Raw genomic sequence first — 22,346 nt, forward strand, 5'->3', positions numbered from 1 at the left:
AAAAGATATTTATCTTAGTTTCATTGTTTCTCCCAAAAAAACCCCACCTTCTACAGTCGCAAGCATCCAGACCGGAGCAGTCCGTAATGCAAGCATTGGAAAGCTTAACAGAAACTCAGGTAAGGACACCTTCGGCTTGGGGTGGGTGTGTGTGTGTGTGTGTGTGTGTGTGTGTGTGTGTCTGTGAAAACTTCTCCCAAAGACCTTATTTTGTTCCATTGCCTGAAATCGCCCTGCGAGGACTACAGGGCTTGGCCAGTTGCAGGCTGGTGACCTCCAGATCTGGAAATGCCTGGTTTTCCTAAAATTAAGATCCCCCTGTATTTAAAAGAAGGAATTCAAAAGAAAAACGAGCTCCGCTTCTGCCTTTGGGTAAAACTTCCTTCTTTCCTTTCGGATCACTTCCCTGATCGCCGCCATATTGACTTGGGAACTTTAGTGCGGTTAATTTTGTAGGTGAATTGTACATCTCCTTTTCTTTTCCCCAATCGCCTGTGGTCAAGGACATCTTTGGTCCCGCGTGTATTTTATTTTATTTATGCATTTGACGTATCTTTAATACATCAGTTAGACAATTGTCACCATTTATCTTACTTCCCTCCCCTCTGTGAGGGTCTTAATTTATTCCTTGTTAAGTTGCATCTCCTTAATAACCTTTAATGTACATATTTTATGCGCTATTTTTATCTGTTGTTAGCCAGCTTTGGCCGGGGAGGACGGGATACAAATAAAAAAAAAATTGCTATTATTATTATTAAAGCAGTATCTCGACACTTTAAAGCAGTCACTCCCCCAGAAAATCCTGGGAGTTATAGTTTAAGGGTGCTGAGAGAGCGCTGCAGTTCCCAAGGTGGTTAAACAGTCCATCCCGCTTTGTAGGGGAATTCTGGGAATTGCAGTTCTCTGGTGGGAACAGGACGCCGCCTAATGACTCTCAGCACCCTGAAACTATGTTTCCCAGCATTCTTGGTGCACCGTGACTGCTTTAAATGTAGAGTGATGGGTCTTGACAAGGGGGAGTGTCCGCTTTGTATGATCTCGGTTTTTTTGCGAGGTTTAAAGGCCATAGAGCTGAAGGAGGAAGTACGAAAGAGTGCCGCTCTTTCCCACTTCCTCTTTCATCTCTATGGGCTTTTCGAAGCTCTGGATGAATTGCACCAAATCTGAATTTTCGTTTTATTTTCGCCTGATCTGGTGGAGGGAGGGCAGAAGGGGGTAGAGGGAGGTGTTGCGGTGGGGCTCGCTCCAAAATGCAGATGCGTCTGTGGGGTCTAGATAAGTTGGCAACTGTTGCCTTTAGGCAGAACCCAGAAGGGAAATCCTAGCCTATTGATGGATTTAACTGAATCCTTTAAGGGAAACTTGTGACTATTAAAGGAGTGGATTTGTCTCCCACATCACAATGGGCTTTCAGAGCTGGGGGGTTCAGGACCCTTGGCAAGCCAGGGTTATTATTATTATTATTGTTGTTGTTGTTGTTGTTATTATTTATTATTTATATTTTAGGAGTCTTCAAGGAAGGCTGCTTAACACTGATTTGGTTGGTAATCCTTCAAGGCTAGAGGAGAAAGGCAGCGGGATGAGGGTCTCTCAGCTATAGGTCTACTCTGAGTAGGGCTAACATTGCACATGGCTCATGGCGTTCTAAATTACCTAAATGAGTCCTGGTCCATTTCATATCTCTGGCTTTGTCCCTCGCCATTAGTCTGCTAGCCACAGGAATGAACGAACAGAACCAGCCGCAATTTAAAATGCATCACAAAAGGAAAAAGCATTAGGGAGGGAAGAGGAAACCAAGCGGGCACCGATTCCTAAAATGGCTGTGGTCCCGTTGAACTTAATGGACAAGGTGAACTGGGGGGGTGTCCATTAATTCCGGGGGGTGGGGGCAGCCCACTCTGAGTCCAACACAGCTGGATGAAAACCGATTGTCTTTCTAATCCTCGTGTGATCAAAACGTGCGTTTTGATAATGTGATTTAAAATTAAGGTGTGAGCCCCTTTCCAGTCATCCTGTCCCCCCCACAGCCCCAATAAGTAAAAAGAAGCATTCTCACAATAGCCAACCGGACACCTGTCATTTAATTTCAATAGACCCACAACTTGTAGTATTCACCCAGTTTGGGGTGGTTTTTGTTGTTGCTTGCGATTATTCCCCAATGCCAGATTCACCAGAGCATTTGTATCACTTCTAAGGCGCCTCGAATTTACTACGTGGTTCCCAGGGTTTAAAAAAAGTAAAGGTAAAGGGACCCCTGACCGTTAGGTCCAGTCGTGGCCGACTCTGGGGTTGCGGCGCTCATCTCTCTTTACTGGCCGAGGGAGCCGGCGTACAGCTTCCGGGTCATGTGGCCAGCAGGACTAAGCCGCTTCTGGCGAACCAGAGCAGCGCACGGAAACGCCGTTTACCTTCCCGCCGGAGCGGTACCTATTGATCTACTTGCACTTTCAAACTGCTAGGTTGGCAGGAGCAGGGACTGAGCAACGGGAGCTCATCCCGTCACGGGGATTCGAACCGCCGACCTTCTGATCGGCAAGTCCTAGGCTCTGTGGTTTAACCCACAGCGCCACCTGCGTCCCTTACAAAAACTAGGCCCACGTTTATTTTTTTTAAAAAATGAATGTATATTAGGGCAATGTTGTGGGACGGCCACTTAATTATTATTATTATTATTTTGTCTTCTGCCCAAGCGCAGAGAGGCCTTTGGCTGGCGCAGGGGGGAGAGATTTGAGGTGCAGAGTAGCAGCAAGGGGGGGGGGTTGAAAGAGTCCAATTTCTCCTTCCTCTCTCCCCCCTCCACCCCACAGTCTGATCATTATATAGAGAAGAGAGGGGTGGGGTATATTAATTTATTCGCTGTGCGCTCTCTCTCTCTCTCTCTCTCTCTCTCTCTCTCTCTCTCTCTCTCTCTCCCTCTCCCAGCCCCCATGGGAGTAGGAGCCTCGGGAAGAGGCAAGGGTGGAATTTGAGGGGGGGTTGGCCTATTGATGGCAAGGGGGGGGTTCACGCCAAGAATGCATGCATTTTTTTGTGTGTGGGGGGGGGGGGAGCTGAGCCGAGTGGCAGCCAGCCATCTGTTTCTGATGGGTCTGGCTTTGATTATTCTGGCTGCTGCTAAACCCACATTCCTTCCTCTTTGCGGAGACTTTTCTCTTGGTAGCAAAAAAATGTATGGGGGGGCTTTGGGGGGGGGGCGGAGGGTGGCCGGGTTTAAAGGCTTGCCCTTAGCTTCCTCTGAAGTTTTGATGCTGGCCTGGCATTTATTTTGAAGTTCTTGTCCATTGAAGGGAATGCGTCTTAGTTGTGTCATGACGTCCGTGCTGAATCAGGCCCAGTAGTTTTGGCGCAGAATCCTGGCCAGCCACATGCTTTTCCCTTTAATTTCAAGCCTGCACTACTTGCAATCTTGTATGCATTTAGTGCACACTATTTATTTTATTTTATTTGTATGCTGGGTCTGACTGGGTTTCCCCAGCTACTCTGGGCAGCTCCCAACAGAATATTAAAAACACGACAAAACGTTAAAAACTGCCTTAAACTGCCTTCAGGTGTCTCCTAAAAGTCAGAGAGTGGTTTATTTCCTTGACATCTGACAGGAGGGCGTTCCACAGGGCAGGCGCCACCACCGAGAAGGCCCTGTGTCTGGTTCCCTGTAACCTCGCTTCTTGCAGGGAGGGAACCATCCTAAGGTCCCAGGCTGGGTGTCACCATTAAAGCACAACTTTTTAAAACAACTTTGCAACCGTGAAAATTACCATTTCGTGCATCTCTCTTCGTAAATATTCATTCTCTGTTTAGTAAATCAATATTATTCATCGCCATCTTCATATTGTGAAATGTTGCATTGTTTTTAATATTGTGAACCGCTCGTGAGATCTATGGGGCCGTAAAGAAATTTAATAAGTAATAAAGCTCCCTAGAATCTGTCACATGTCCCCTGTATATGTGTGTATGTGCATGTATATACCGTATTTTCCGGCATATAAGACGACCCTCCAACTTTCCCAGTTATAATAAAGTTTGGGATATACTCACCGTATAAGACTACCCCTCTACCAACGCACACCAAATAAAAATTTAAAAAAACAGTCTCCAGTCCGGCTCAGAATTCCGCTCCACTTCCCAGTGGCCGGGGGCTTCTGGGGCCAATTTTCAAGCGTATTTCTGCTTCATCTAGAGAGCTTGGAGTCCTCTGATTTAATTTGCGGTCATTTTATCCTTTGGTGGGCAGCTGCTGCCGGAGCTGCTGCTGCTGTAGCCGGCGTATAAGACGGCCCCCGACTTTTGAGAAGATTTCCCTGCGTTAAAATGTAGTCTTGTACGCCAGAAAATACAGTATATCTAAATATCTCTATCTATAGGGCAAGCTCTGCCCCTGAAGGCTTGCAATCTTTATGAATATTATTTAAAAACAAACACACACACACAAGAGGAAAGAGAGTTGGGGAGGGAAGAAGAAACCAAGGAAGCTCAAGGCACCAAACTGCTTCTGTGTTCTTCCTAGGACTGGGAAATGGCGGCGGGCGGGGGGGGTGATCCTCTCCTCTCCCCCATTCCCCCTAGCAAACCTCTTTTTTGCATAGCTTTTCCACAGAAGGGAACGCCCAGTTACTGTCCGGGTATTTACTTGGGGTGGGGAACAGAGAGACAAAACCAGGAAGCCCCACCTCTCATTCATCCTGCGACTGTTCTGCTCGCCTCAAACGGCTGCCCGTCTTTCTTTCTGCTAAGAGCAGAAAAATCTGCTTCCTCGAATGTTTGGGGTGGGTCTTATGAAATATCTGACGCCCTTTCCTGAGATCTTGTTGCAGGGCGGGTGGCTGAAATCTCTCGCTTCCGTTCGTTGAGAGACAGGTGGGTGTGCTTTATTTAATTACTGTTGCTGCGTTCTCCAAAGCAGCTTTCCCTCCACAACAAACCTGCGAGGTAGATTAGGCTGGAGGGGGCGCAATTGCGGGGGGTGGGGTTTGTCTCCCACGGGTTGCCCACCCTCGATGAATCGCCTGCGAGGTCGGCCGGGCCGAGATAGCCAACGCCTGCCCTGAGGTCACCCATTCAGCTCCATGGCCAAGTGGGGACCATAGCTGTCAAGCGTCCCTTATTTGGTGGGACAGTCCCTTATCCCAGCGCCATGTCCCGCTGCTGTCCCTTATTGATGATGTCCCTTAAATAAGCCCTTTCTATGTCCAGCTGTGCTTTGTCAACAACAAATTGTTGCTGTTTTTTGTGTTGAATATATGCTATATGGTAATTAATGGACCTAATAGGTATCTAAAGCCATTTGCATGCAACAAAATATGTATTTTACCAAATACATATTGGTCCCTTCTTTTGGCTGCTGATCCCTTATTTTCGAAGCTGCTGGTCCCTTATTTTCAAATCTGTAAGTTGACAGCTCTGGTGGGGATTCGAACCCAGAACCTAGTAGTAGTATTATTACCCTGCTGAGAATCTCCGCTTTTACAAGTCTGTGGGGGTTTGCTCGGCCGAAATCATAACCTCTCCTGGGTCGCGTTTTGGTTTTGAGGATGGGCACCATTTTTGGTGAGGAAGATGTTGTTGGACTACAACTCCCATCATCCCTGAGATCTGGATTTGCTAGCTAGCTAGGGGCGATGGGAGTCGTAGTTCAACAACACACAGGTTGAGAAAGCCTGGTTTGGGCTTTGCTAAGCTTCTTGACGTTGGGTGTTTTCTTTGTGTGTGTGTTTATTTTCTTTGCAAGGGGTGGGGTGGTCCAGGAAGTCTGGGGGGGCGCCCCTCCAGTGATGCATGCCACCCTCCTCTCAGGGAGGGCGCCAACCGCCCACCTGCCCCACCCGCGGAGCGTGGCCGTGGTGCCACCCTCCCTGAGCGGCGGAGAAGCGGGCAAGGCCAGGGTTACCTCGGGCCAAGTTTTCTGAACACGTCGTCAGAGAAAGGAAGAATTTGGTGTACTCTGAGTCATCTCTGGTTTCTGGGAACTGGGGCTCAGCTCTTGAGCTGAATTCAGAGGCAATCAATTTATATTTCTTCCTTCAGAAGGCTTTCTGAATCCAAGCAGGAAAATAATATTATTATTTTTTCCTTTTTGGATGGTTGGCACAGAAGAACGTCTCTCTCGCTTTCTGCCCCCCCGGCCTCAACGCAAACCCATTGCCATCTCTCTAGAGAACATGGAGTTGGGAACGTCTCTTTTTCCCACCCACCCATTTCCCTCCCAGAGGACTGTGTGATTGTGAAACTTGCGTCCTCCGGCGCAGATAACCCTCTGAGGTTGTGTTGCAATCACTGTGACAGCAGGGTTTTGTTTTTTTAAGTTCCCAGCCCCCCTCCCGTAGTTTGTGGAAAGGCTTATCGGCAGCCTTGACGTGTTTGTCGAGGGCGGCAGGTTCCCTGAGCATGTGCAGAGTGCATTCCCCACCCACCCAGCCACCCAGGGCGGGTGTGCAGTTGTGCAAATTCATCCTCCAGAGCAGGTAACAGGTTTTGAGTTTTGATTTCCCTCTCTTCTGTTTTGCAGAAAGGTTTGTCTCTGCTTCCAGGGCAGCAGGGTTTCTGAGCATGCACAGAGTTTCAAACCCCCCCCCCTTGCCTCTGTCATGAGCCTTTGGAGTGGGCGTTTTGCGTGAGCTGTGTACGTGTATTTCACGTTACAAGTTAAGAGAAATTGTGTCCAGAGTGTGAGCTCAACCTACCCACAGCCGAGTGGCGAATCAGGTGTTTTGCACGTAGAAAGTCCCAGATTCTGATTCCCAGCATCCTACACTTAGACAATAATGAGCTAGGTAACAAAACAGCTTCCTGTCTTCCTGGCTCTAAACCAGGAAGTGGCAACAATTCCTTAGAGTGCGCGCAGAGTGCCTGGCAACCAGAACCAGACCTACAGAGCTAAGGGATTTAGGGAACTGCATATCCCCACTGGAAGGTGCGACCTCAAGCAGTCTTCCTTCCCATTTGTAAAAAAAAAGTGGCATCTCTATGAGCCCGCTAACTTTCCTCTTCCCTCCCCTGCGCTCTTTCCTTGCGTGATGCGTATTTGAACATATTCATTCGTAGAATTGTAAAGTGCGAAGCATACTGCTAGGTTCCTCTGGTCCAACCCTTTGCAATGCCTCAGACCTGGGTATTATTCCCCCCTTAAAATGCCCCCCCCCCAAATTACCTGCATTAGCGCTTTCTCTCTTTTAAACCAGGCCCAATAAGGTATAAAGTTGGCATGTGAATTGCCAACCTGGTGTCGTCCTGGGACTCCCAGTTCCCACCCGCCCCCTGCCCCCAGGAATCAGCTGTGCTGGCCGGGAACTGTAGCGCGAAGCGCCTGGCGGGCCATGTTGGGCAGGTGTCCTCATCCGTGGTTCCTTTGAACCGTTGTCTCTGATGCCAGGCTGGCAGATCTCTGCTTCTTCTGCCTATTTGTGTGTGTTTTTGTGCTTGCGTACAGATAATTGGGCCTCTTCCTCCTTTCTCTGTTTCTTTCATTCTCTCTCTCTTTCCAAAGAAGCGAGCGCCAGGGGAAGATTTTATTTTTAGTCGTGCCAGCCTCCTGTGGCACGGAGGTGGCTAGTACTCAGGGCATCATCAGCCTCCGGTTAATGACAGCGAAGGGCGCTCCGTCTTCAGCCTGGCCTCTGACGTCAGAGGAAATGCGAGGAGGAGGGCAGAGCGAGAGACGGGCTCTCTTCTGTGGCAGGGGCAGAGTTCCTTAATGGTTAGAGCGCCAAGCAGAAAACAGATGGCAGTTTAAACAAAAAACTGAGGAGCCTTAGGGGGCTCTGAGCTATGAGTCACGGGTGGGTTTAGTTTCCTCCCAGCTGGAAAGGCCTCCTTGCTTATTTCAAAGAGCTGTGGAACTGGCAGGGGGGACCCAAATGCCATCTAGCCCAACCCCTTGCAAGGCAGCATTTTTTTGGAGGGGTTTTGGCATCAAATGCATGTAGATTCTAAGCTATTTTCCCCCCGTACTGGTGCACAATCCCGAATTAATTTGTTGTGTTTTTTTTTTGCCTCATTCCTCCCTGTGCTATACCCTCAGTTATAGAGTCTGTGAAATGGGTTTGCAATATCCTCTGAGGTTGCGATGATATAATGTGCGGTCCTTATTTTGTTAGTTCTCTTACGGCTTCATGTTATTAAAACACTTTATGGTCAAGTTTATTGCCCTTTTGATTTGCCCTGGGGGGGTGTATGTTGCTTTTGTATTTTTCAACGGCTGGATTTGGTTGGGGGGCACAAAATATTTCTCTGCATTTCTTGACCTCCCACGTTCCCCTGGTGCCTAGTTTCTATAATAAACAGATAATCTGTTTACCCCGGGGGGGAGGCAGAATAAACCCCCTCCACAAAATTTACCCCCTTTTTTGCCAGGGGGACAGTGTATTTGAGCACCACTGAAATCCCAGCAGAGGGGCTGCTCACGAATTTACAGCGGTGAGGGGGGGGGCAGAGAGAATTTATCCTTCGAAGAAAGGCTCCCCCAGACCTTTTATGCATATGGAAATTGCCATTTGGGCTGGTGTGGGGCTTTTGAGAACAAAGGAGTGCCTTCCATTCAGCTGGTGGAACGATATTATTTTTGTTGGGGGGGGGGAGCCTAAAAAAAAGCATGCATTTTTTTTTCCTGATGGAGAGGTAGAAAGATTCTCTTCCAGCTGCGTGCGACAGACGCCCACGCCCCTCTGCTGTTTAATCAAAATCAATAATAAATATTGCTTGCTGCTTATTGCACGGTGACGGGTAATGGTGGTTGTTTTTTAACCTGGCGGGTGCCCAGCGGTCTTTTGTGCCACCGGTGGGGGCGGTTGCTGCGGGGAGAGACACACAGACCGGGAGTCGTGACTGCGGCCGGCAGATGGGGGGGGGGAGAGGGTCTTTTGACGGCAGAAGCTCCCTTGCGGCTGGGCTGGTTTTGGAATTTCGTGACTGGCGCAAGCCGGGGTGTGTGTGATGCCAGACGCCTGGAGATTTGGAGAACGCGGCTTCTCTCCTCTCTGTCCCCCCCCCCCAGCTCTCCAGACTTGGGGGGGGGGAGCAAAGGCCAAGTTTCTAGTCCTGTAGATCTGCCTTGGGTCACCTCTTCTTGGAGGGCTCAAGTTTGTCATAGAGTAGCAAACATTTTCAGCAGGGGGCCAGACCACTGGCCCTCAGACCATGTGGGGGGCCAGATTATATTTTGCCCAAAAAAAAAAATGAATGAATTTCTATGCCCCACAAATAACCCAGAGATGCATTTTAAAGGACACATTCTACTCATGTAAAAACACCCTGATTCCCGGACCGTCCGTGGGCCGGATTGAGAAGGCAATTGGGACGGATCCAGCCCCCGGGCCTTAGTTTGCCTACCCATGTCATAGAGGCAAGCATTTGTTCTGGCCCTGATGGAAGAGACCATGCTTCGCATTTGCAGATAGACTGCCCTTTTGCATGGCTGTTCCATATACTAGCTCTAAATAATTCGGTTGGAGGGGGGGTTGGTTGTGAGTCGTGCTGCAACCCAGGACTGGTATGTTTGAGAGGCTCTGAGCTTCATGGCTATGGGGTGGGGTCTGAGTTCGAATTCTCCCTTCCAGAGGCACCATGAGGGTCCTCTAGTGCGACTCCCCTGCAATGCAGGAGACAGAGTCCCCACCCCCACCCCCACCCCGAAAAAATTCCTGGGTTTCAGTGCAAGCAATATTTCCGCATACCCTTCCTGTGGCAGAGAGGTCCGTAGGGCAATTACCAGAACAGGCGTGTTTTGCCCCACGTCCCTGGTGGCAATGTGGCACATTGTGGCAACCAGGAAACCCAGTCTGCCCTCTAGGCGCTTACAGTCTTGGATTTCGGCTGCGAATGAAGGCAGGAAGATTAGACCACGTGCCGAAGGACTTACATCCGCAATCTTTGCTTCCATGGGGATAGGAATGCGTACTCTACACTAGCTAGCGGGGCTGCACTCTGCACATGCTCAGAAGCCCCTCGAGGTCACCATTCCTGGGTATTTCAGCCACTTCCACCCCAGTGTTGGTGAAGAGAGTAGAGAAACAGTTACCAGGTCTGAATATGCATGATTTGTTAAATCAATTCACCGTATTTTTCGCTCTATAAGACGCACCAGACCCCAAGACACACCTAGTTTTTGGAGGAGGAAAACAAGAAAAAAAAATATTCTGAATCCCAGAAGCCAGAAGAGCAATACGGTATCCGAAAGATTATTGCAATTGACAGTGGCTAAGAAGAAATGAAATGCAGATATTTGTTTACAAGTCGAGATAAGCTGAACTGCGTTCCACGCAGTCACAAAAACAAATTAACCAAAAAAGCCTCAAGAAGAAAAAGCGAAAGAAGAAGCGCAGCGAAAGCAGCAATCCCTCTTGCTGTTCTAGCTTCTGGGATAGCTGCGCAGCCTGCATTCGCTCCATAAGACGCACACACATTTCCCCTTACTTTTTAGGAGGGAAAAAGGGAGTCTTATAGAGCAAAAAATACGGTATATTTTTTTAACAAACTGTGGGTTTTTTTGCTTGATGCTTTCCGCATTTGTTTTGTTTATGGCGCTGTTCCTGCAGAAAAGAGCAGCGTTGAGGTTCGTCCCACTTCTTCCGTGTTTAGATGCCTTCTAACCTTTCGAAAATAATATTAAGTTACGTGCTAGAGAGGTGGTTTCAGGTCTGCTTCCTGCAGGCTGCTAAACCTTGCTCTGCTCAACTTCCCGGCTGTCTGAAACTCAACTTCGCTGCTTTGCACCCACTGCCTGCATCCGGCCCCCCTCAGTTCCCACGGGTTTCTCAGAAACTTCGAAGCCGGGGGGGTGTGGGGTGTTCCGTTTCTTCTGTGTGTGTAGATGGGGCATGAACAGTTGTGGGGAGGTCTAGGGTGTCTAAAGGATCCCAGCAGGTGCTGGGGGGGGGGTTGGAGTCGAGTAGGGTCACGGATGACGCAAGGAGCGTTTTTTTGGGTGCGCTTAGATTTTTATTATGGGACGCGGGTGGCGCTGTGGGTTAAACCACAGAGCCTAGGACGTGCCGATCAGAAGGTCGGTGGTTCGAATCCCCGCAATGACGGGGTGAGCTCCCGTTGCTCGGTCCCTGCTCCTGCCCACCTAGCAGTTTGAAAGCACGTCAAAGTGCAAGTAGATCAATAGGTACCACTCCAGCGGGAAGGTAAACGGCGTTTCCGTGCACTGCTCTGGTTCGCCAGAAGCGGCTTCGTCCTGCTGGCCACATGACCCAGAAGCTGTACGCTGGCTCCCTCGGCCAATAAAGCGAGATGAGCGCCGCAACCCCAGAGTCGGCCACGACTGGACCTAATGGTCAGGGGTCCCTTTACCCTTACCTAGATTGTTATTACTTTTCTCTCTCCCTTTTGCTGACATTTCTGCAACAGCAAGAAAGGAGAATTCCTCTCTGTCCGTGTGCATTGCAAAAAGTTTTCGGAAGTGTCGGTTGAATAACTTCAACCAGCGAGAAAAGCAGAAGGGAAACTCTGTTCCTAAAACCTCCACTGCCTTTGCAGGAGGAATAAACTCCACAAATCCCTAAGGCAGGAGTCAGCAAACTTTTTTCCAAATCAAATATTCTTTATTAGGCATAGCAAAGCACACATTATCAAATAGACACAGCTAACTTTTTCAGCAGGGGGCCGGTCCACTGGCCCTCAGACCTTGTGGGGGGCCGGACTATATTTTGAGGGGGGGGGAATGAACCGATTCCTATGCCCCACAAATAACCCAGAGGTGCATTTTAAATAAAAGGGCACATTCTACTCGTGTAAAAACACGCTGATTCCTGGACCATCCGCAAGCCGGATCTAGAAGGCAATTGGGCTGGATCCGGCCCCCGGGCCTTAGTTTGCCTACCCATGCCCTAAGGCCTTGTTGGAAAGGGACCCTTCGGCTCATCTAGCCCAACCCGCCTGCAATGTGGGACCCTTTTGCCCTATGTGGAACTCGAACCCAGAACTCTGGAATTAGAAGCGTCTCGTGGTTTTAAAAACCCACCCGCTTCCTGGCTGTTTTGCAGACCCTCATCTCGGTGGTGGCATGGAAGGGAGGAAAAACCAGATTATTATTCAGTTTGAGTCCCATACCCTTTACCTTCTTAAGCTGGCGAGGATGAAATGTCTAGTTATGTCCTTTTAAAAGACTCCTCCCTAGACCAGCGAACCCCACCTGGTTAAGCAAATATTTACTGCTGTCGCCCCACCCCTCCCAAGAACCAGGGCTTGTTCTGGGGCTTTCCCACCCAAATCCTGACAGATCGCACAGGTGTGTCGGGTATTATGGTCTGCCCACGGTGGTGATTGACTGCGATGAGGTGGAAAATTGGGCGGCGGGGCCTCTGTTTTGAGAAACCCGGCCCACAAATCTGCTGGTTTTCTCCACCACCCCAATGGAGCATCAGCCCCCGGCAGGCAGAAATCCATCAGGTGCAGCTGCTCCCAAACTCTGAAGTCAGAGCTGCACCTGTTGAATGGGCTGCCTGCCACGTGACCCAGTCTTTGAACTGTGAGTGGTGCGGTTTCGGGGTGAGGACTGTGCTCTCATCCTCTGCTGGAAACCTGGCCCAAGGGGACACTGTTCCTAGGTAGCTGTTTTTGTAAGGACTGGAGGAGGCAAAATTATTATTATTATTATTATTATTATTATTATTATTATTATTATTATTATTTTAAAAATTAGTTGTATCCCACCCCACCCCCCGACCGAGGCCAGGCTCAGAACAGCTAACATCATAAAAACAACACAATATGCATAAAAACAGACCCCGTATTTTTTATTATAATTACCGTATTTTTTGCTCTATAAGACTCACTTTTTCCCTCCTAAAAAGTAAGGGGAAATGTGTGTGCGTCTTATGGAGCGAATGCAGGCTGCGCAGCTATCACAGAAACCAGAACAGCAAGAGGGATTGCTGCTTTCACTGCGCAGCGATCCCTCTTGCTGTTCTGGCTTCTGAGATTCAGAATATTTTTTTTCTTGTTTTCCTCCTCCAAAAACGGAGGTGCGTCTTGTGGTCTGGTGCGTCTTATAGAGCGGAAAATATGATAGTTAAGACTGTAGCTGTGAGCTGCCTCTGAAACCAGGCATTTCCAGGTAGCTGCTCACCTATGGCGAGTCGGGCTGTGTCTCCAGGCGACTATGCAGAAGTTTTTTTAAAAAATCCTCCCCTATTCCTTGTTTGGAGAATTCGGAGTATGCGGGGAGAGAGAGCAGGGAACCAGCAAAAACAGACTCTGAATCCTGAACCCGTTTCCGTTTTGAGGTTTGCAGCCCTGAGGTCTAGCAACTTGATTTTCACTCGCTCCCCAAATAAATTTGTTATCGGACGCTGCTCTGGGACTGAATGTGAGGAGCGTATCGAAATCTATTAATCCACTACATATGTTTGAAAAGCCGGGTTGCTTTTTGTCTGTTCGCTACGGATCTGGGCACTTTTTGAGATATCGTAGACGTGAGTTTTCACAACTGCTCAAGGAGTTTTGTCCATTTGCATGCAGCTGGGGGCCATTTTGACTCAAGAAAGCGGGTCAAACCTTTAGAAATGGCTCGATTTTGACCCCATAATCTCAAAAGGGGCTCGTTTTGACCACTGATTCCAAAACTGCATGGAATGTAACAACTTGATCTCAAAACGGCACTGATTTTAACCTTGTGACTTCCAAGCTGTGGTGATTTTGGCCACTTGACTCTAAAGCTGTGCCAATTCTGACCCCTTGATGTCAGGGTGGATTTGATTTAAATCGATTTAAATCCGGATTTAAATCCCTAGTCAGTATGACTTGATTCTAATCACTAGTCAGTAGGACAATTTAAATCTCTTTTTTAACAGAAAGACTCATTCTTGCTGGCAAAATCTTAATTTTTACAACCAGATGAAGGTTTCATTTTTGGAATGATAAATTTTCAAAGCAGTTTTTACAGTTACATCAAAAATGACTGACTTGGTTATACTATTAGAAATACATAGACAGGTAATTATGACATTATTGTGAAGTTTAATAAGTTAACTGTTTATATTTGGACAACTTTTCAGCTGTACTTTATTGTAAGGAGAAAAATAACCATGTCCTTAACAACAATTTATACAATTTATTTAACCAAAACGGTAACATTATAGCATATGTATCCATGTTTGTTAAGTGATGTGGTTAAATGGGTTTAAAAAGCAAGAAGAAGCAAACTTGGACTGAGTTTTAGCACACATGAAAAAGTTAAAACGTTTCGTGATGTCGAAACAAAATTAAAAAATTCCTTCCAGTAGCACCTTAGAGAGCAACTAAGTTTGTTATTGGTATGAGTTTTTGTGTGCATGCACACTTCTTCAGATACAATGAAATAAAAGTCACCAGTCTGAAGTTTGAAGAATTGTGCATGCACACAAAAGCTCATACCAATAATAAACTTAGTTACTCTCTAAGGTGCTACAGGAAGGAATGTTTTAATTTTGTTTCAAATATGGCAAACCGACGCGGCTATCTACCTGTAACATTTCCTGATGAATACCCTTTGGAGTATAATGTAACTTAAACAGAAAACTATCTTTAGAAGAAGAAGAAAAATCCCCCAAAAGCGTTTTATTTTAGAAATCTGACTGAAATATACAAAAAAAAAATCTGATTAAAATTAAAAAAAAATCCTATTTCTTTTGAGTTTTACCTACCCTGCTTGTCTGGAGGCGGTTGGAGGATGGATGCGGCTAACAGATTGAGGTTGAATCCTGACAAGACAGAAGGACTGTTTTGGGGGGACAGGAGGCGGGCGGGTATGGGGGACTCCCTGGTCCCGAATGGGGTAACTGTGCCCCTGAAGGACCAGGTGTGCAGCCTGGGAGTCATTTCGGACTCACAGCTGTCCATGGAGGCGCAGGTCAATTCTGTGTCCAGGGCAGCTCCATCTGGTATGCAGAATGAGACCCTCCCTGCCCGCAGACTGTCTGGCCAGAGTGGTGAATGCTCTGGTTATCTCCTGCTTGGACTACTGCAATGCTCTCTATGTGGGGCTGCCTTTGAAGGTGACCCGGAAACTGCAACTAATCCAGAATGCGGCAGCTAGACTGGTGACTGGGAGCGGCCGCTGAGACCACATAACACCAGTCCTGAAAGACCTACATTAGGTCTCAGTACATTTCCAAGCACAATTTATAGTGTTGGTGCTGACCTTTCAAGCCCTAAACAGCCTCGGGTCAAGTATACCTGAAGGAGTGTCTCCACCCCCCATCGTTCTGCCCGGACACGGAGGTCCAGCTCCGAGGGCCTTCTGGCGGCTCCCTCATTGCGAGAAGCAAAGCTACAGGGAACCAGGCAGAGGGCCTTCTCGGTGGTGGCACCGGCCCTGTGGAACGCCCTCCCACCAGATGTCAAAGAGAAAAACAACTTGCCAAACTTTTAGAAGACATCTGAAGGCAGCCCTGTTTAGGGAAACTTTTAATGTTTAATAGGTTATTGTATTTTAGTGTTTTGTTGGAAGCCGCCCAGAGTGGCTGGGGAGACCCAGCCAGATGGGTGGGGTATAAATAATAAATTATAACTATTACAGTGGTACCTCGGGTTAAGTACCTAATTCGTTCTGGAGGTCCGTTCTTAACCTGAAACTGTTCTTAAGCTGAAGCACCACTTAATGGGGCCTCCTGCTGCCGCTGCACGATTTCTGTTCTCATCCTGAAGCAAAGTTCTTAACCTGAAGCACGATTTCTGGGTTAGCGGAGTCTGTAATCTGAAGCGTCTGTAACCTGAGGTACCACTGTACCAAACTTTTAGAAGACACCTGAAGCAGCCCTGTTTAGGGAAGCTAAATAGGTTATTGTGTTTTAGTGTTTTGTTGGAAACCGCCCAGAGTGGCTGGGGAAACCCAGCCAGATGGGCAGGGTATAAATAATAAATTCTTATTCATATTCAACGAAGTGCTTGTGGGTTTTTTCCTCCCCTTTCTGCAAATTCTGAGATGTGAAAATGAATCTGGTTTTGTTTTGCTTTCGTTACCTGCCTCCTTTCCGCCTCCGCCTCTCACATCCTCGTCTTCTTCCCTCCCCAGGTAAACGACTTCCTGTCCGGAAGATCCCCTCTCACCTTGGCCCTCCGCGTTGGGGACCATATGATGTTCGTTCAGCTGCAACTGGCGGCCCAGCAGAACAGCGGACAGCTACAGCACCGCCACCTCATCGCCAGCCGTGGCGAACCCCCGGCCGCTGCGCCCCCGGCCGGTCCCGACTGCCCCGCTCTCCACGGGGGCGCCCACGCCCCCCACTTCGCCCGGGTCCCCGCCTCCCCGCCCGCTTGCCAGGAAAGCCCCGCCTCCCTGCCGCAGGCCCCGCCCACGTACTGTAGCTCCGCCCACCCGACGCCCGTCACCGCCGGCATGTTCCGCTCGCACGGGGCCCAGGCGAGCGGCGGCACGGGGAGTGCCTCATCGTGTTCGGAGGTGAGTCGTGGTCTCGTCCGCGCCTAGTCCAAGCCAGCAGGGGACTCGAACCCAGAACCTGAGCCTCATGTCTGAGCTATTGCAATGGGGGGTTGTTTGGGGGAAATAAGGTTCTCACTTTCAGGGCACTGAATTGGGTGAGGGGTCTTATCGTCCATCGCCACAGGAAGAAACACCGTATTTTTCGCTCCATAAGACGCACCTAGTTTTTGGAGGAGGAAAAGAAGAAGAAAAATATTCTGAATCCCAGAAGCCAGAACAGCAAGAGGGATCGCTGTGCAGCGAAAGCAGCAATCCCTCTTGCTGTTCTGGCTTCTGGGATAGCTGCACAGCCTGCATTCGCCCCATAACACACACACATTTCCCCTTACTTTTTAGGAGGGAAAAAGTGAGTCTTATAGAGCAAAAAATACGGTAATAATAATAATTTTTATTTATACCCCGCCCTCCACAGACAAGGCTGGGCTCAGGGCAGCTAACAAGCAATAATAAAAACAAGTTGAATGAATACAACTTAGAAACAAGATTAAAATACAACAGTAAAATACTGAAACAGTAAAATGTACGGTTTTGGTGCATCGATGCCAGAAAAACCAGGCAGGATAGGAAGCAAGGATGGCTCCGGTTGCAAAACTGCCATTGATTTTCCCACCCTGCCTTGGAAAAGGAGACTTCCCCACCAGCGTGCAATGAGCAAAACTAACGCAGACCCTCCCCAAGGGCCGAGTTCGGCAGCAGGAGAGGAGGAAGTTTGTGCTGGAACCCAATATTGAGAACTGGGGGGTAGAGGTTAAAAAAGCAAGTTTCTAGTCCCCAGTGGTTGCAAAAGGGAAGTGTGTGGAGCTCATAAGCCAGAGGTGGGAGGGTTGCTCCCGATTTTCTTAGCTCGCCTCTCCGCAGTGGTTGCTCTTCCGAGTGGCTCGTGACCGCTAAGCCCTGCTCTTAAGTAGACCCGTTGAAACGAACGCATGCAGCGGACAGAACGCGAGCCTGTTCGTTTCAGTTCAGAAGCGTTAACAGAAGAGCTTGAGGCTCTTAGGGTTCTGGGTTCGAATCCCATGTTGGGCGAAGGATTCCTTCATCGCAGAAATGTTATCTGATCTCACTGTATCCCCCCCCCCCCCTTGTTCAAAAGTTTAACCAAGGGCCAAAACCAGGGTCTAGTCTTCAAAGCCATCCTCTGGCCTCTAAGGCTCTAGTCCTCATGGGGGGCCGATTTACCGTATTTTTTGCTCTATAAGACTCACTTTTCCCTTCCTAAAAAGTAAGGGGAAATGTGTGTGCGTCTTCTTTCGCTGCGCAGCGATCCCTCTTGCTGTTCTGGCTTCTGAGATTCAGAATATATTTTTCCTTGTTTTCCTCCTCCAAAAACTAGGTGCGGCTTGTGGTCTGGTGCGTCTTATAGAGCGAAAAATACGCTAGATAGGGAACTCCCTTATACAGGCCACTAGTACTTCTGTTTCTGTATTGTCTACACTGATTGGCAGCGTCACTCCAGGGATGTTCCTGGCCCGATCCGCAGAGGATTAAACATTGGGAGGGGACGTTCTACATGCAAGGCAGGTGTCCGAGCTGTGGCCTGTCACCATTTAGGGCCAGAAATCTGCCGCACGCCAAGCCAGAGCGTTGGTCCATCTCATTCGATATTGTCTGCACGGACTGGCAGCAGCTATCAGGGGGGTTTAGATGGAAGGCAGTTCCTAAATCTCCCTGGAGATTGAACTTTCATTCAGAGCAAATACTCTCCCATTGAACCAGAAAGCCGCAATTTTGGCCTTAATTCAAATTAGACTTTCTTGTGGGGGGGGGGGTATGAAAAAGCCTTTTCTGAATATGGTTTGAGGCAGGAATTCACATCTCTATTCAGGAGGTTTCTAGGCAGAAGTTGGGCGGACATCCGTCAGGAATTCGTTGCCTGCGATTCCGGGGTTGGACTAGATGACCACGGGGTGTCCCTTCCGATTCTTTGCACAGACTTCAATTTCCCCCCCTGTCCTCCTTTCACAGGTCGATTGCGCCACGCGGAGTAAACCTTCGCCCAGTGCCAGCCCCGTTCAGCCTTCCCGACCCCGCAAACCTGGCGCTGTGATCGAAAGCTTCGTGAACCACGCTCCGGGTGTCTTTTCGGGGACGTTTTCTGGTAAGTCTTTGTTGGCCCTTAACTCCTCTTCCTCCGAGCCGTCCGCCTTTCGTGGGAACAAAATACGGCTTCGTGTTATGGGTTTGCAAGCTTCAGGACATCATAGGGTGCTTTTCCTGGCTGAAGAAGAGCCTTGTGGAGCCCTGAAGCTGGCACAGGTCCATGTGCCGTTTTTGCAATCGAAAATGGACCCAAATGAACTTTGGGAGCCAACTGATGGGTTTCTGTACAAAGCAGGTCTGAACCTGATCTGTGCCGGTTTCCGACAAGAGAAACCCAAGTGAATTTTGGAGCTCAACATTTCTAAAAATTTGTATCTGTTTGCCTGGAGCCTTCAATATACACCTTTAGGCACCAGGGAAAAACATTCCCTTTTAACCAGGTCTTTGGTTGATCCGAATTACATCCTATGCCCATCTTTGGTTGATCCGAATTACATCCTATGCCCTTTAAAAATGTGGGTTTTTTCCAGTAGGGGTGGGGACTATTGGGTGGTTGGTTTTATATCTTGATTTTATTAACTGCCCTGAGACCCCTGGGTATCTGTTTGCCTGGGTATGCCTGGGTATAGGGTGGTATATAAATTCATATTATTATTATTAAGGGTGTTGCAGGATTCTGATAATATCCACTAGTGGTTAGGGATAAATTGGGGCTCTATTCTAGACTTACTCAACTTTTGGTCCCACAAATGTTGTTGGCTGAATCTCTCACCATGCCTAAGCACTGCTTTGGGGTCGTAGGGTTTGTAGTTTGGAGAGCCAGAATTGGAATACTCTCTTGTCGTCCGGTAACATTGAAGAGGGGGTTTTTAATCAGAGGTTGGGACGGCCACCTGCCAGGAAGTACCGTATTTTTTGCTCTATAAGACTGGCTTCTATTGATTCTAAGAAGGGCGGGACGTACCCCAGCCAAGCTGCATTTTAAAAAAGCAGAAAACCAAAGGAAAACTTCGAGAGTTTGCTCCCTGGCCCAAATTATTGCCACTTCCTCTTCTCATGTGGACTAGAAACCTGCCCTTCAAAAGCTTTAACATTCACCCTAAGCAAGCGCAGGAAAGGGAAGTTAACAAGACTCTTTTCTGACAGTCTCCATCTGCAGGTGGCAGCCTCTCCTTCTTCCTTGGAGGCTTTTTGGGAAGTTGAGATCCCTGCGTTGCCGGGGTTGGACTGGATGACCTTTGGAGTGTCCCTGCCCACTCTATAATTCCAAATTTTCCCTCCGCACCCGACCCACAAACACAAATTCTGGGGGAGGAAAAACCAGCCAAGCAACTTCATGTGTTTAGATTGTGAATCGATAACCTTGAGGGCTAGCGACTTGACTTTGCTTCTCTCTCGCAGGCACTTTGCACCCGAATTGCCAGGACAGCAGCGGGCGGCCCCGGCGGGACATCGGCACCATCTTGCAGATCCTCAACGACCTGTTGAGCGCCACACGGCACTACCAGGGGATGCCCCAGTCCCTGACGCAGCTGCGGTGCCAAACACAGTGCTCGCTTTCCTCGACTTCATCGTCGCCCCAATCCCCGGATCTCGCCAGCAACACTACCTCAGAGAAAATAGCAGCAGCTGCTAGCCAGTCCTTACACTTGGGCGCCCCCTGCGCCAGTCAAGTGGCAGCGTCTAAGCCTTCCGGTGAGTCCTGCCTCTGAAAAAGAGTCCAGAATGTGGCTCGGGTCATGAGGTCTAGTAATTTGATTTGCTGTTGGTCTCTAAGGAAGCTGCCGCTTTTTGCAGGCAAAGGGCCCGAGTTCGAAAGCCGACCTCTCCGGGTAGTAGGACTCTGTCTGAAACCCCTGCCGGCCAGCGCTGTGCTAGATCGAGCGATGCGCAGAATAAGCCCAATTCCCAAATTTGGAACATAGAGGGCTAGCGTCTTGACTTTTGTGACTCCGCAAGGGGCAGCGTTGTACAGTGGTACCTCGCAAGATGAAATTAATTCGTTCTGCGAGTTTTTTCGTCTTGCGAATTTTTCGTCTTGTGAAGCACAGATTCCCATAGGTATTAACAGTTTTAAGAAAAAGGAAACAGACTTGCAAGACGTTTTCGTCTTGCGAGGTACCACTGTACATGGATATATTTAGGCAGCGCCGTAGCCCCAAGGAGCTTTGCCGATCAGTGCAGGTGGTATTGAATTAGATGGGCGCGATATTGGTCGCATTCCTTTTTGCTCCTTTTCCCCATTCCTCCCTTCTTAAAAGGGGACGCAGGTGGCACTGTGGGTTAAACCACAGAGCCTAGGACTTGCCGATCAGAAGGTCGGCGGTTCGAATCCCCGCAATGACGGGGTGAGCGCACGTTGCTCTGTCCCTGCTCCTGCCAACCTAGCAGTTCGAAAGCACACCAGCACAAGTAGATAAATAGGTACCGCTCTGGTGGGAAGATAAATGGCGTTTCCGTGCGCTGCTTTGGATTCGCCAGAAGTGGCTTAGTCCTGCTGGCCACATGACCCGGAAGCTGTATGCCGGCTCCCTCGGCCAGTAAAGCGGTCAGTGGTCCCTTTACCTTTACCCTTCTTAAAAAAGGGAGATGCAGCCTTGAAGGGCTTCTTAACATCTGTGTGCAAATGGCACACAGCAAAAGGAAAGGACTTGATATTTTATTTTATTTTCTCTCCCCCCCTTCCCCCCCCCCAAGTGATAAGTTATCCGTGCTGAGCACGGTGGGGTGTTTTGTGTTACATGCAGAAACTCTCCCTGCAGAGTAAGTCTGGACGTCGGGGGAAGAGAGAGCGCGAGGAAGAGAAAGATGTACTCTTGATTTTCTGTTTGGCTCGGATATTCTCGGTCAGGGTGACCCTGTTTGTTGCCAAGGATGAAGCGAACAGCTTCTGTCTCGATGCTAATAGGTGACATTAATCCCTTCTGCAAACCCTTCCAGTTTTAGCCCCTTCCGTTCAGTTTCCATGGGTGCGGTTTGCATACTCTCTTGCCTAAAATCCCCCCCAAAACGGCTTTTTCTCCTGCGTGCATTTAGCGGGCCACTTTGCATTCACGACCCATTCTTCCCGGTTTGGATCTGCTAAATTGGGAGGTTCCCTTTCCTCTGGCAAAAGCGGGAATCTCCATTTGTGCTTCTGTTCAGTTATGTGTGCCCTCTTTACTCTCAGGGTCTCTGCCCCAGGCGCTTACAGATTAAAGCAGATTTAGACCACTCCAGAGGTTTTGAGCAGCTTTCCCCCTTCCTCCGTTCACTGATGGGAACTGTAGTTCGAAGCGTTCAGAGGGCGCAGGGCTATGGAATTATGGGGGGAAGTACTTGAATAACTTTTGAGCAATCCTATCCTACTTATCTAACATGGGTGGCGCTGTGGGTTAAACCACAGAGCCTAGGACTTGCCGATCAGAAGGTCGGTGGTTCGAATCCCCGCGATGGGGTGAGCTCCCGTGGCTCGGTCCCTGCTCCTGCCAACCTAGCAGTTCGAAAGCATGTCAAAGTGCAAGTAGATAAGTAGGTACCGCTCCGGCAGGAAGGTAAACGTCGTTTCCGTGCGCTGCTCTGGTTCGCCAGAAGCGGCTTAGTCCTGCTGGCCACATGACCCGGAAGCTGAACGCCGGCTCCCTTGGCCAGTAAAGCGAGAGGAGTGCTGCAACCCCAGAGTCGGCCACGACTGGACCTAATGGTCAGGGGTCCTTTTTATCCTACTTATCTAAGTCCCATTGGACTGAAGAAGTTATTTTGCAGACGGGAAACACATAGGGAATGCCCTGTGAGCTCATAGTTTCATTTGGGGGGGAATTGTAGGATTGTACAATTGGAAAGGACCCCCGAAGTCATCTAGTCCAACCCCTAAAATGCAGGGACCTGTGTTGCCCGATGTGGGTTTCGA

At 48.9% G+C, this 22,346-nt stretch overlaps 1 protein-coding gene and 1 long non-coding RNA gene across 3 annotated transcripts in view; both read left to right on the forward strand.

Moving 5' to 3' along the window:
* Positions 1-22,346, forward strand: part of LOC310835898 — a 150,950-nt gene that overhangs the window by 74,014 nt on the left and 54,590 nt on the right. The window lies entirely within an intron of this gene.
* Positions 1-22,346, forward strand: part of MIDN (midnolin) — a 52,804-nt gene that overhangs the window by 20,768 nt on the left and 9,690 nt on the right. For both annotated transcript variants that reach the window (XM_083720542.1, XM_083720543.1), the window contains exons 4-7: positions 57-119; positions 15,989-16,375; positions 18,383-18,515; positions 19,859-20,152. In XM_083720542.1, coding sequence (XP_083576668.1) covers positions 57-119; positions 15,989-16,375; positions 18,383-18,515; positions 19,859-20,152 — 877 coding nt within the window. The remainder of the gene's footprint in view (positions 1-56; positions 120-15,988; positions 16,376-18,382; positions 18,516-19,858; positions 20,153-22,346) is intronic.

The sequence above is a fragment of the Podarcis gaigeae genome (genome assembly GCF_964106915.1).
Source record: "Podarcis gaigeae genome assembly, chromosome: 18".
Classification (NCBI taxonomy): Eukaryota; Metazoa; Chordata; class Lepidosauria; order Squamata; family Lacertidae; genus Podarcis; species Podarcis gaigeae.